Genomic DNA, 15,097 nt, shown 5'->3' with positions numbered 1-15,097 from the left:
TTTATTTATATCTTCAATCTCTTTCATCTTATAGTTTTCAGTGTACAGGTCTTTCACCTCCTTGGTTAAATTTTTTCCTAAGTATTTTATTCTTTTTGATGCAATTATAAATGGGATTGCTTTCTTAGTTTCTCTTTCTGTTAGTTTGTTGTTAGTGTATAGAAACACAACAGATTATTGCACACTGATTTTGTATCTTGCAAGTTTACTGAATTCATTTATTAGTTCTAATAGTTTTTTGATGGAGTTTAGGGTTTTCTCTATATAGTATCATGTCATCTGCAAATAGTGAGTTTTACTTCTTTCTGATTTGGATGACTTTTGTTTCTTTTTCTTGACTAACTGATCTGGTTGGGACTTCCAATACTATGCTGAGTAAAAGTGGTGAGAGTGGGCATTCTTGTCTTGTTCCTGATCTTAGAGGAAAAGCTTTCAGTTTTTCACCATTGAGTATGATAGCTGTGGGCACATCATATATGGCCTTTAGTATGTTATGTTCTCTCTATACCAACTTTGTTGAGACTTTTTATCATGAATGGATGTTGAATTTTGTAAAATGCTTTTTCTGCATCTATTGAGATTATCATATACTTTTTTATCCTTCATTTTGTTAATGGGGGTGTATCACACTGATTGATTTTCTGATGTTGAACCATCCTTGCATCCCTAGAATAAATCTGATTTGGTCAAGGTGTATGATCCTTTTAATATATTGTTAAATTTGGTTTTCTAATATTTTGCTGAGGATTTTTACAACTATGTTCATCAGGGATATTGGCTTGTAATTTTCTTGTGGTATCCTATTTTGGTTTTGGTATCAGGGTAATGCTCGCCTCATAAAATACATTCAGAAGTGTTGCTTCTTGTAGTTTTCTGGAAGAGTTTGAGAAGGATTTGTAGTAATTCTTTAAATGTTTGGTAGAATTCATCAGTGAAAACATCTGGTCATGGACTTTTGGACTTCATTGGGAGGGTTTTACTTAATGATTCAATGTCTTTACTAGTATGAATCTGTTCAGATTTTCTGTTTCTTCATGAGTCAGTCTTGGAAAATTGTGTTTTTAGGAATTTGTCCATTTCCTATACGTTGTCCAATTTGCTGAATAATTGTAGTAGTTTCTTATGATCCTTTGTACTTCTGTGGTATCAGTTGTAACATCTTTTTCATTTCTTAGTTGAATCTTCTCTTTTTTCTTGGTGAGTCTTGCTAAAGGTTTGTCAATTTTTTTCAAAAACCACCCCCCCAGCTCTTAGTTTCATTGATCTTTTCTACTGGCTTTTAAATTTACATTTAATTCATTTCTGCTCTGATCTTTGTTATTTCCTTCCTTCTACTAATTCTGGGGTTTGTTGTCCTCTTTCTAGTTCTTTGAGGTGTAAATTTAAGTTGTATATTTGAGGTCTTTCTTTTTTCTTAATGTAGGGATTTATTGCCATGAATGTCCTTCTTAGAACTGCTTAGCTATATCCCATAACTTTTGGTATGTTGTATTTCCATTTTCATTTGTCTCAAGGTTTTTAAATTTTCTCTTTTGATTTCTTCTCTGACCCATTGGTCATTCAGTAGCCTCTGTACACATACCTGTGAGTTTTCCAGTTTTCTTACAACTGATTTCTAGTCATACCATTGTAAAGTCAGAAAAGATGATTGATACGATTTTGATTTTCTTAAATTTATTAAGATTTTTTGTGGCCTAACGTATGATCTATCCTGGAAATATTCCAAGTGTACTTCAGAAGAATGTTTGTTACTTTTGGATGGAATGTTGTATGTTTCTAAGTCCATCTGGTATAATATGTCCTTTTAAGGCGAATGTTTCCTCATTAATTTTTATCTGTATGATCTATCTACTGATGGAAATGGGATATTAAAGTCCCCTACTATTATTGTATTACTGTCAATTTCTCTCCGTAGGTTTGTTAATATTTGCTTTATTTAGGTTCTTCTCTGTCAGGTACATAAATATTGTAATATATCCTCTTGTTGGATTGACCCCTTTACCATTATACAGTGACCATGTCTGCTTCTTACTACAGTTTTTGTCTTAAAGTCTATTTTGTTTGATGTAAGTATAGCTACTCTTTGTTTTGGTTTCCATTTGCATGGAATATCTTTTGCGATTCCTTCACTTTCAGCTGTATGTCCACACATCTGAAGTGAATCTCTTGTAGGCAGCATATTAGATGAGTCTTGGTTTTTTTTAATCCTTTCAGCCACTCAATGTCTTTTGATTTGAGAATTTAGTCTATTTACGTATAATCTAATTATTGATAGGTATGTACTTATTGCCATTTTGTTAAATTGTTTTCTGGCTGTCTTGTAATTCCTTTTTCCTCTCCTCTCTTTGTAATTTGATGATTTTCTGTGGTGGTATGCTCAGGTTTATCTTCTGTAAATCTATTATAGGGTTTTGCTTTGTGGTTACCATGAGGCTTACAACACTTATTTATCATAGTCCATTTTAAGTGGATAAAAACATAAGTATCAACTCAACCTAAAGCTCTACATTTAATCCCCACCATTGTATTTTAGTGTTAAAATTTATGTTTTTTTTTTTATCTTGTATATCCATTAACAAATCATTATGGCTGTAGTTATTTTTACTAATTTTGTCTTTTATCCTTCATACTAGCCTTATAAATAATTAACCCATCACTGTTACATTAGATTTTTCTGAATTTTACCATACATTTACCTTTACCAGTGAGATTTGTACTCTCATGTTTTCCTGTTAGTAATTAACACCCTTTCATTTCAGATTAAAGAAGCCCCTTTAACATTTCTTGTAAGGCCAGTCCAGTGGTGATTAACAACATTAGCTTTTCTTGTCTAGGAAACTCTATCTCTTCTTTAATTATGAGGGACAACTTTGTCAGGTAGAGAATTCTTGATTGGCAGTTTTTTCCTTTCAGCACTTTGACTATATCATGCCACTCCCTTCTCGTCTGTAAAGTTTCTGTTGACAAAATCTGATAATCATATAGGAGTTCCTTTATAGGTATCAAGTTGTTTTTTTCTTGCTGCTTTTAAGATACTCTCGTGGTCTTTAACTTGAACTTTACAACGTGTCTCAGTGTGGGTCTCTTGATGTTGTTTGGGGGGCTTGTCTCTCAGTGGCAAGTTTTTAAAGTTGGGGTGCAAGATGTGGGGTTCAAACCCTTCACTCTTCAGGGAGAACCTCAAAGTTGCGAGTTCCCTCTTGATTGGGGGTCTCCATACTGAGAGTGGGATTTATGGTGAGATTTTGTCTCAGCCTCTCCTACTAGCTTAGATGTGGGTTCTTCCTTGTAGGGGTCTCTCAGCTAGTTTTGGGTTTTGTCCAGAGGAAGTTGTTCCATATGCAGCTGTAGATTCAGTGTGGCCATGGGAAGTGGTGAGTTTAGGATCCTCCTATGTAGCTATCTTGTGCTGGAACCCATACACCTTTTAAAATAACAAATTGAGGTTCAGATGCTGGCTCTTCTTTCTGAGATTTAAAAGCATCATTGACAATATAGATACTATTTACCATAATCTTACAGTAAGGAATAATGTGGGATGTTCTGCTGATGCCACAGATTTTCAAATTAATAAGGATAAGTCATAAGTGGTCATGGGGAAGGATGGAGACAATAACCTGCAGTTACTGATCAGAATAAAGAGAAGTGATGGGTCAGATTTTAACATATTAAGGTACTACTTGAGTATAGTTACAAATTTTTGTGAAGAAGCTACCAACTATTATAAGTTTAGTATAAGACTTTACTAAATAGTGAGGACATCTGCCAAAAAAAAAATCAAACAACTGACTCAACAAAATATAAGTATCTGTTAACTCCCATTTTATTTACTTTGGATGGCAGACATAACTCTCTGCCTCTTCTCTAGACAGACAACTCCTTATCACTAGCAGCTGGAGTCCAGTTGTGCAGTTATGGCAAATGGACAAAGTTCATCATCAGTTATGAGACAGAAAACCATTAACTGTACTAACAATTTATAGATTGGAAGATGTTTCCAGGAATACTGGTTTGAGATTTTATGGTCCAAGAGCTTTTATGGAAAATTCAACAAGAAGATCTGCTTTAGAAGAACTTTATGGGTATATGATTAGCAATACACAGAATGTTTGAATTTTTAAAAATTATGAGACTTAACAGGACATTCCCAGTGGGAGCATAAAGCTCTGAATACTGTGACTAAGCAAACAAACGGTTTTAACATTTTCTTTTACAACCTAACAAAAAGATATTCAAAACTAAAATGGCAACGGATTTGACTATATAGCAAACCTACCTACAGAGTTTTCATTTCTGTAAAGAAATAACTTGCGAAATATTCCTAAAGTCAGTGCACAAAACAGGAAAACCATTATTTCTGTTACACTCCACAATTCTTGGAACTAATATTAGAGGTTCTATGACTTTAAATCTTTATGCTACAGAGAATGATATTATCCACTAAAACAGGAAGTAGTTTTCTAAAGGTTATTCATTCTCCAGGTCATTAAAGAATTTTATTTTTTTATTCAAAACATTTACCAATTGGAAGAGGAAACACACCTGAATCTTTTTGTTTACAAGTAGCAAAACAAAACCCAAGAAGGTAATTTTCTTATACATGCTTTCCAGGTCACTTGGAAATAAGACTATTTCCTTTGCTGGGTAAGTATTTTGTAAAAATTAAGTGCACAATGACTGTTTGTTTCTTGAAATGAATATAACCTTTCAACCAGTAACATTAGGTTACCTGTAGGAAAAGGATACACAACTACTGAGACAGGTAACAGGATTACAGTTTTAACAAAAACCTCTGAAAGGCAATCATCAAATTACAATTTTCATTGGTTTCCTTCATTATCATCATTACTGTCTGCCCACAAATTCTGCAGTGGAGTCCATTTCAAATCCTTCTAAGAGTCCACTTCATGAGATAAATATGTACATACAAAATAAAGCAGATATATTATTTATAAAAAGTAAATTGTTTTATATATTATTTTTCTTCTAGGATCTTTAAAGTAAGAGTGAGGCCTTGACCACATTTGCATTATAAAAAATATAAGTTGTGATACAGTAAAACTGGCTTTTTATGTATAGTTCTGTGAGTTTTCACTCATGTATATATTCAGGTAACCATGTCATCATTCAAAAAAATTCCTCTGTTGTCTTTCTCAACTGGGATTCCTTACCTGAACCAAACAGAAAATAATGTTTCAATTTCCTTTATTCTTCAAGTAAATGCTTACATAAAATCACTTGTATTTATTTCCTCTCTTCAATTTGGTATATTCTCACAAACACTATATAATCTCACCACTCTGTATCTGGAGGCAGGTTAATGTAATCAAAGGTTATAGCTCTGAAAAGTATGATGGTAGGATTTTAAAACTCAGATTACATAGGTTGGTTAACTCTTGGTTTGTTTCAAGTATTACTGAGCTATATTTGAAGTACATCCTCAACTATTATTGCATTATTCACAGCTGTCCAGTAATAACTCCAGCAGTAAAATATCTTAAGTATGAAACATGTAATGTTGATGACAAATGTTTTAGAACATCAGGAGTAAGATTAATGAAGAGCAAAGTAAATCTACAACAAGAAAAGGGAAGGTACATTTATTAAAAATAAAAATAGTCGACAGTCTCTGATAACAAACAAAACCATTCAGACTCGAAATAGATCCAATAGACGTTGTAACAATGCACATATATTAAAAAAACCGAAGAGCCATTAAGTAGTTTTGTTACAATTTTAGAAAGGAAAACAGGATCGTGGCTTGCTCCTGCCTACACACAGCATGCAGGCCCAGCCCCACTTTCTGTGTCCTGTGCAGCACAGCGGTGCATGGCGTGTGTGTTCATTCAGTGAACACACTGTTTCTGGAGAAAATCGCAGTTTCTGTAAGGATGATCCAGTACATAAATTAGTGGCTCCATTTCATAAAAAAATCTGTGTAGGCAGGAAGAGCAGGGATGACCGTTTTCAAAGTCTTCAGTTTTAACAAAAGGTACAGAATAAACTACTAAATCTAGATGCTTTCACATTATTTTGCATGAGTATCAAGTACTGTGTAAAAATTTTTGTAAAATCTTGTTAGCCAAACTACTGTCTTTAAAGCAAAGTTTGTCACTCTTTTAGCATGGCTGATAAGTTTTTTCTGCCTTTGTCACTAATAACACTTGTCAAACCAAAGAACTTTGAAAAAGAATATGCACTGATAAAGGGAAATAGTACCGAAAATGTGCCTGGACTTCAGTCTTAAGACACACACAGTTCCTGTTGGATACTAGACTGTGAGAGTTTATTATCTTCAGTCTTTTCAGGTCCTGAGGTGTGGCAAGTAGTCTTCCGCTTAAATAATCGAAGACTCAGTCGTAAGAGTTCATTGTCTACCACTGGAGCATTTGTATAAGCTTGTTTTACGGTGCCCTATTTGGAGAAAACAAAAACAAATTAAACATGTACATTATTAGTTGACAGTAGAAAAGACAGGTTAACTGCTAACAAAAATATCAGTTATAAGAAAAATTTGTTAGTGATGAATATTAAATTAGCTGTGTTGGATATTTAAAAGCAAAATTAAGAAATGTCTGCAGACTCAAGGAATCTTAGAAAAGAAAGCAATCTTTAGAGGGCACCTAGTCTAACTTCTTGCTCAAAGCAGGAATCTTCTCAACAATCCCTGACAGGTAATCAAGTAGTTTTTACTTCATTATTTCCAATGACAAAACAACGAAAAACACTGCACATTCTATTGTTGAATGGTACTATTTCTTCCACGTTTTGAAATAAAATCTCTTCTACGGAGCTACACACTAATTCAGTCTTACTTTCACATGACAATCAATTCTCTGAAGAGAAGCACCGAACATTCCATACTCCTTACTGGTCTGTTGATATGACATAAGATGTAGGCTCCAGAACTGAACAAATTCTAAAGAAGACAGCTGATCAGTGCAGTCTACTGAGAAACTAAGCTGTAGATGGCTATTATTGGAACTTAAAGCGACCTTAGCAGTTTTGAAAGTTATTGTCATAAAATTTTGTTAAATGTTCTCCAACCATGTGTAGAATGAAATAAAGATTTGAATATCTCCAGCATTCTGCTATTTCTCTTCTAGATCTTTAAAGGAAGAGTGATGCCTTGACCACATTTGCATTATAAAAAATATTTTATAAGTTGTGATACAGTAAGACTGGCTTTTTATGTATAGTTCTGTGAGTCTTCACTCATGTATATATTCAAGAAACCACGACCGCAATCAGAAGTGTCATCATTCAAAAAAATTCCTCTGTTGTCTTTCTCAACTGGGGTTCCTTACCTGAACCAAACAAAAAATAAGCTGAGCTTCAATTTCCTTTATTCTTCAAGGAAATGTTTACATATAATCACTTGTGTTTATTTCCTCTTCAATTTGGTATATTCTCATAAACACTATATAATCTCCTCACCACTCTGGAAAATCTTTTTCCTTGAACTTCAATTTAAATAAGTTTCTAGTATATTTCATTATCTAAAGAAACTTTGCAAATGAAAAATATTTCACAGGAATAGACTATTTAAAATTTTTTTCCAGGTGGAGGGGAAGATGGCGGAAGAGTAAGACGTGGAGAGCACCTTCCTCCCCACAGATACACCAGAAATACATCTACACGTGGAGCAACTCCTACAGAACACCTACTGAATGCTGGCAGAAGACCTCAGACCTCCCAAAAGGCAAGAAACTCCCCATGTACCTGGGTAGGGCAAAAGAAAAAAACAAAAAACAGACAAAAGAACAGGCACAGGACCTGCACCAGTGGGAGGGAGCTGTGAAGGAGGAAAGGTTTCCACACACTAGGAAGGCTCTTTGCGGGTGGAGACTGCGGGAGGCGGAGGGGGGAGCTTCGGAGCTGCGGAGGAGAGCATAGCAACGGGTGTGGAGGGCAAAGCGGGGAGATTCCCACACAGAGGATCGGTGCCGACCGGCACTCACCAGCCCCAGAGGCTTGTCTGCTCACCTGCTGGGGTGGGCAGGGCTGCGAGCTGAGGCTCAGGCTTCGGTTGGAGCGCAGGGAGAGGACTGGGGTTGGCGGCGTGAACACAGCCTGAAGGGGGTTAGTGCGCCACGGCTAGCCAGGAGGGAGTCCAAGGAAAAGTCTGCACCTGCCAAAGAGGCAAGAGACTTTTTCTTCCCTCTTTGTTTCCTGGTGTGTGAGGAGAGGGGATTAAGAGCGCTGCTTAAAGGAGCTCCGGAGACGGGCGCGAGCCGCGGCTAAAAGCGTGGACGCCAGAGACGGGCGGGAGATGCTAAGGCTGCTGCTGCCGCCACCAAGACGCCTGTGTGCGAGCACAGGTCACTATCCACACCCCTCTTCCTGGGAGCCTGTGCAGCCTGCTACTGCCAGGGTCCCGGGATCCAGGGACAACTTCCCTGGGAGAATGCATGGCAGGCCTCAGGCTGGTGCAACGTCCTGACGTCCTCTGCTGCCCCTCTGCTGCCGCAGGCTCACCCCGCACTCTGCGCCCCTCCCTACCCCCGGCCTGAGTGAGCCAGAGCTCCTGAATCAGCGGCTCCTTTAACCCCGTCCTGTCTGAGTGAAGAACAGACGCCCTCCAGCAACCTACATGCAGTGACGGGACCCAATCCAAATCTGAGCCCCTGGGAGCTGTGAGAACAAAGAAGAGAAAGGGAAATCTCTCCCAGCAGCCTCAGGAGCAGTGGATTAAAGCTCCACAATCAACTTGATGTACCTTGCATCTGTGGAAAACCTGAATAGACAACCAATCATCCCAAATTGAGGTGGACTTTGAGAGCAAGATTTATTATTTTTTCCCCTTTTTCTCTTTTTGTGGGTGTGTATGTGTATGCTTCTTAGTGAGATTTTGTCTGTATAGCTTTGCTTCTAACATTTGTCCTAAGGTTCTATCTGTCCCTTTTTTCCTAAATAATTATTTTTTAATTTAATAACTTTATTATATTTTATATTTCACTGTATCTTCTTTCTTTTTTCCTTCCTTCCCTCCTTCCTCCCTCCCTCCTTTCTTTCCTTCTTCTTTTTCTTTTATTCTGAGCTGTGTGGATGAAATGCTCTTGATGCTGCAGCCAGGAGTCAGTGCTGTGCCTCTGAGGTGGGAGAGCCAACTTCAGGACACTGGTCAACAAGAGACCTCCCAGCTCCACATAATATCAAACGGCAAAAATCTCTCAGAGATCTCCATCTCAACACCAGCACCCAGCTTCACTCAATGACCAGCAAGCTACAGTGCTGGACAACCTATGCCAAACAACTAGCAAGACAGGAACACACCCTCACCCATTAGCAGAGAGGCTGCCTAAAATCGTAATAAGGCCACAGACACCCCAAAATACACCACCAGACGTGGACCTGCCCACCAGAAAGACAAGGTCCAGCCTCATCCACCAGAACACAGGCACTAGTCCCCTCCACCAGGAAGCCTACACAACCCACTGAACCAACCTTAGCCACTGGGGACAGACATCAAAAACAATGGCAACTACGAACCTGCAGCCTGCAAAAAGCAGACCCCAAACACAGTAAGATAACCAAAATGAGAAGACAGAAAAACACACAGCAGATGAAGGAGCAAGATAAAAACGCACCAGACCTAACAAATGAAGAAGAAATAGGCAGTCTACCTGAAAAAGAATTCAGAATAATGATAGTAAAGATGATCCAAAATCTTGGAAACAGAATAGACAAAATGCAAGAATCATTTAACAAGGACCTAGAAGAACTAAAGCTGAAACAAACAATGATGAACAACACAATAAATGAAATTAAGAATACTCTGGAAGGAATCAATAGCAGAATAACTGAGACAGAAGAACGGATAAGTGACCTGGAGGATAAAATAGTGGAAATAACTACTGCAGAGCAGCATAAAGAAAAAGAATGAAAAGAAGTGAGGACAGTCTCAGAGACCTCTGGGACAACATTAAACGCACCAACATTCGAATTATAGGGATTCCAGAAGAAGAAGAGAAAAAGGGCCTGAGAAAATATTTGAAGAGATTATAGTTGAAAACTTCCCTAATATGGGAAAGGAAATAGTTAATCAAGTCCAGGAAGCACAGAGAGTCCCATACAGGATAAACCCAAGGAGAAATATGCCAAGACACATATTAATGAAACTGTAAAAAATTAAATACAAAGAAAACATATTAAAAGCAGCAAGGGAAAAACAACAAATAACACCCAAGGGAATCCCCATAAGGTTAACATCTGATCTCTCAGCAGAAACTCTGCAAGCCAGAAGGGAGTGGCAGGACATACTGAAAGTGATGAAGGAGAAAAACCTGCAACCAAGATTACTCTACCCAGCAAGGATCTCATTCAGATTTGATGGAGGAATTAAAACCTTTACAGATAAGCAAAAGCTGAGAGAGTTCAGCACCACCAAACCAGCTTTACAACAAATGCTAAAGGAACTTCTCTAGGCAAGAAACACAAGAGAAGGAAAAGACCTACAATAACGAACCCAAAACAATTAAGAAAATGGGAATAGGAACATACATATCAATAATTACCTTAAGTATAAATGGACTAAATGCTCCCACCAAAAGACAAAGATTGGCTGAATGGATACAAAAACAAGACCCATATCTATGCTGTCTGAAAGAGACCCACTTCAGACCTAGAGACACATACAGACTGAAAGCAAGGGGATGGAAAAAGATATTCCATGCAAGTGGAAATGAAAAGAAAGCTGGAGTAGCAATTCTCGTATCAGACAAAATAGACTTTAAAATAAAGACTATTAAAAGAGACAGAGAAGGACACTACATAATGATCAAGGAATTGATCCAAGAAGAAGATATGCTTGATCCAAGAAAAAGATATAACAATTGGAAATATTTATGCACCCAACATAGGAGCACGTCAATACATAAGGCAAATACTAACAGCCATAAAAGGGGAAATCAACAGTAACACGTTCATAGTAGGGGACTTTAACACCCCACTTTCACCAATGGACAGATCATCATCCAAAATGAAAATAAATGAGGAAACACAAGCTTTAAATGATACATTAAACAAGATGGACTTAATTGATATTTATAGGACACTCCATCTAGGACACTCCATCCAAAAACAACAGAATACACATTTTTCTCAAGTGCTCATGGAACATTCTCCAGGATAGATCATATCTTGGGTCACAAATCAAGCCTTGGTAAATTTAAGAAAATTGAAATCATATCGAGTATCTTTTCCGACCACAACGCCATAAGACTAGATATCAATTACAGGAAAACATCTGTAAAAAATACAAACACATGGAGGCTAAACAATACACTACTTAATAATGAAGTGATCATTGAAGAAATCAAGGAGGAAATAAACAAATACCTAGAAACAAATGACAATGGAGACACAAAGACCCAAAACCTATGGGATGCAGCAAAAGCAGTTCTAAGGGGGAAGTTTATAGCAATACAAGCCCACCTTAAGAAGCAGGAAACATCTCGAATAAACAACCTAACCTTGCACCTAAAGCAATGAGAAAGAAGAACAAAAAAACCCCAAAGTTAGCAGAAGGAAAGAAATCATAAAAATCACATCAGAAATAAATGAAAAAGCAAAGATCAATAAAACTAAAAGCTGGTTCTTTGAGGAGATAAACAAAATAGATAAACCATTAGCCAGACTCATCAAGAAAAAAAGGGAGAAGACTCAAATCAATAAAATTAGAAATGAAAAAGGAGAAGTAACAACTGACACTGCAGAAATACAAAAGATCATGAGAGATTACTACAAGCAACTCTATGCCAATAAAATGGACAAATTCTTAGAAAGGCACAACCTGCCAAGACTGAATCAGGAAGAAATAGAAAATATGAACGGACTATTCACAAGCACTGAAATTGAAACTGTGATTAAAAATCTTCCAACAAACAAAAGCCCAGAACCAGATGGCTTCACAGGTGAATTCTATCAAACATTTAGAGAAGCGCTAACATCTATCCTTCTCAAACTCTTCCAAAATATAGCAGAGGGAGAAACACTCCCAAATTCATTCTACGAGGCCACCATCACCTTGATACCAAAACCTGACAAGGATGTCACAAAGAAAGAAAACTACAGGCCAACATCACTGATGAACATAGATGCAAAAATCCTCAACAAAATACTAGCAAACAGAATCCAACAGCACATTAAAAGGGTCATACACCATGATCAAGTGGGGTTTATTCCAGGAATGCAAGGATTCTTCAATATACGCAAATCTATCAATGTGATAAACTGTAGTAACAAATTGAAGGAGAAAAACCATATGATCATCTCAATAGATGCAGAAAAAGCTTTTGACAAAATTCAACACCCATTTATGATAAAAACCCTGCAGAAAGTAGGCATAGAGGGAACTTTCCTCAACATGATAAAGGCCATCTATGACAAACCCACAGCCAACATCATCCTCAATGGTGAAAAACTGAAAGTATTTCCACTAAGATCAGGAACAAGACAAGGTTGCCCTCTGTCACCACTCTTATTCAATATAGTTTTGGAAGTTTTAGCCACAGCAATCAGAGAAGGAAAGGAAATAAAAGGAATCCAAATCGGAAAAGAAGAAGTAAATCTGTCACTGTCTGCAGATGACATGATACTATACATAGAGAATCCTTAAGATGCCACCAGAAAACTACTAGAGCTAATCAATGAATTTGGTAAAGTTGCAGGATACAAAATTAATGCACAGAAATCTCTTGCATTCCTATACACTAATGATGAAAAATCTGAAAGTGAAATCAAGAAAACACTCCCATTTACCACTGCAACAAAAAGAATAAAATATCTAGGAATAAACCTACCTAAGGAGACAAAAGACCTGTATGCAGAAAATTATAAGACACTGATGAAAGAAATTAAAGATGATACAAATAGATGGAGAGATATACCATGTTCTTGGATTGGAAGAATCAACATTGTGAAAATGATTCTACTACCCAAAGCAATCTACAGATTCAATGCAATCCCTATCAAACTACCACTGGCATTTTTTCACAGAACTAGAACAAAAAATTTCACAACTTGTATGGAAACACAAAAGACCCCGAAGAGCCAAAGCAATCTTGAGAACGAAAAACGGAGCTGGAGGAATCAGGCTCCCTGACTTCAATACCACAAAGCTACAGTAATGAAGACAGTATGGTAGTGGCACAAAAACAGAAATATAGATCAATGGAACAGGATAGAAAGCCCAGAGATAAACCCACACACATATGGTCACCTTATCTTTGATAAAGGAGGCGAGAAGGTACAGTGGAGAAAGGACAGCCTCTTCAATAAGTGGTGCTGGGAAAACTGGACAGGTACATGTAAAAGTATGAGATTAGATCACTCCCTAACACCATACACAAAAATAAGCTCAAAATAGATTAAAGACCTAAATGTAAGGCCAGAAACTATCAAACTCTTAGAGGAAAATATAGGCAGAACACTCTATGACATAAATCACAGCAAGATCCTTTTTGACCCACCTCCTAGAGAAATGGAAATAAAAACAAAAATAAACAAATGGGACCTCATGAAACTTCAAAACTTTTGCACAGCAAAGGAAACCATAAACAAGACCAAAAGACAACCCTCAGAATGGGAGAAAATATTTGCAAATAAAGCAACTGACAAGGGATTAATTTCCAAAATTTACAAGCAGATCATGCAGCTCAACATCAAAAAAACAAACCACCCAATCCAAAAATGGGCAGAAGACCTAAATAGACATTTCTCCAAAGAAGATATACAGACTGCCAACAAACACATGAAAGAATGCTCAACATCACTAATCATTAGAGAAATGCAAATCAAAACTACAATGAGATATCATCTCACACCAGTCAGAATGGCCATCATCAAAAAATCTAGGAACAATAAATGCTGGAGAGGGTGTGGAGAAAAGGGAACACTCTTGCACTGCTGGTGGGAATGCGAATTGGTTCAGCCACTATGCTTAAAAAACTACAAATAGAACTACCATATGACCCAGCAATCCCACTACTGGGCATATACCCTGAGAAAACCAAAATTCAGAAAGAGTCATGTACCAAAATGTTCACTGCAGCTCTATTGACAATAGCCAGGACATGGAAGCAACCTAAGTGCCCATCATCAGATGAATGGATAAAGAAGATGTGGCACATATATACAATGGAATATGACTCAGCCATAAAAAGAAACGAAATTGAGCAATTTGTAATGAGGTGGATAGACCCAGAGTCTGTCATACAGAGTGAAGTAAGTCAGAAAGAGAAAGACAAATACCATATGCTAACACATATATATGGAATTTAAGAAAAAAAATGTCATGAAGGACCTAGGGGTAAGACAGGAATAAAGACACAGACCTACTGGAGAACGGACTTGAGGATATGGGGAGGGTGAAGGGTGAGCTGTGACAAAGCGAGAGAGAGGCATGGACATATATACACTAACAAAGGTAAGGTAGATAGCTAGTGGGAAGCAGCCGCATAGCACAGGGATATCAGCTCGGTGCTTTGTGACCGCCTGGAGGGGTGGGATAGGGAGGGTGGGAGGGAGAGAGACACAAGAGGGAAGAGATATGGGAACATATGTATATGTACAACTGATTCACTTTGTTATGAAGAGAAACTAACCCACCATTGTTAAGTAATTATACCCCAATAGAGATGTTAAAAAAAAAATTTTTTTTCCACTACCAGTAACAATGTTATTCAAAACAAATGTTATTCAAAACTGTTAAAGTAAAATAAAAAGTACTATAAATTCTAATAAAATTCTTTCTTTTACATGTGTAAAAGACTGGGAAACCAAACTCATAAAAGCAGATCATGAGACCTTAATTTCACCTTAAAGCAATCAAATGAAGAATATGTCATCCATACTACTCAACAGACATGTTCCAATTCTTCTAAGGAAACAACAGTACCTTCTCATTTTTAACAAGCTGCTTCCGGATTGCAGAATCCCGCCTGAAGCATAATGCTTTACAGCATGGTCCAAGATTACTAAGAAGACTTGCTCTTTCCTCTTTTCGTAGTAATGCAGCCATGTTGAGAGCCCCCAATTCATGTTCAAAAAGATTGTCTGCGTCTTTCAATAAAAAATAAACACATTAAGGTTTCTG

The 15,097-nt window shown here is 37.2% G+C and overlaps 1 protein-coding gene across 4 annotated transcripts in view; it reads right to left on the bottom strand.

Moving 5' to 3' along the window:
• Positions 1 to 3,608: 3,608 nt before the first annotated feature.
• ZC3H13 (zinc finger CCCH-type containing 13) overlaps positions 3,609 to 15,097 on the bottom strand; it is a 93,454-nt gene continuing 81,965 nt past the window's right edge. For 2 of the 4 annotated variants that reach the window (XM_069540027.1, XM_059996260.1), the window contains 2 exons: positions 14,900 to 15,063; positions 3,609 to 6,414 (listed from right to left, as the gene is read on the bottom strand). In XM_069540027.1, coding sequence (XP_069396128.1) covers positions 6,244 to 6,414; positions 14,900 to 15,063 — 335 coding nt within the window. In that variant the 3' untranslated portion in view covers positions 3,609 to 6,243. The remainder of the gene's footprint in view (positions 6,415 to 14,899; positions 15,064 to 15,097) is intronic. The other 2 variants (XM_059996261.1, XM_059996262.1) reach the window with 1 other exon arrangement.

The sequence above is a fragment of the Delphinus delphis genome, chromosome 18, assembly GCF_949987515.2.
Source record: "Delphinus delphis chromosome 18, mDelDel1.2, whole genome shotgun sequence".
Classification (NCBI taxonomy): Eukaryota; Metazoa; Chordata; class Mammalia; order Artiodactyla; family Delphinidae; genus Delphinus; species Delphinus delphis.
This window is presented reverse-complemented; position numbering and strand designations above follow the sequence as displayed.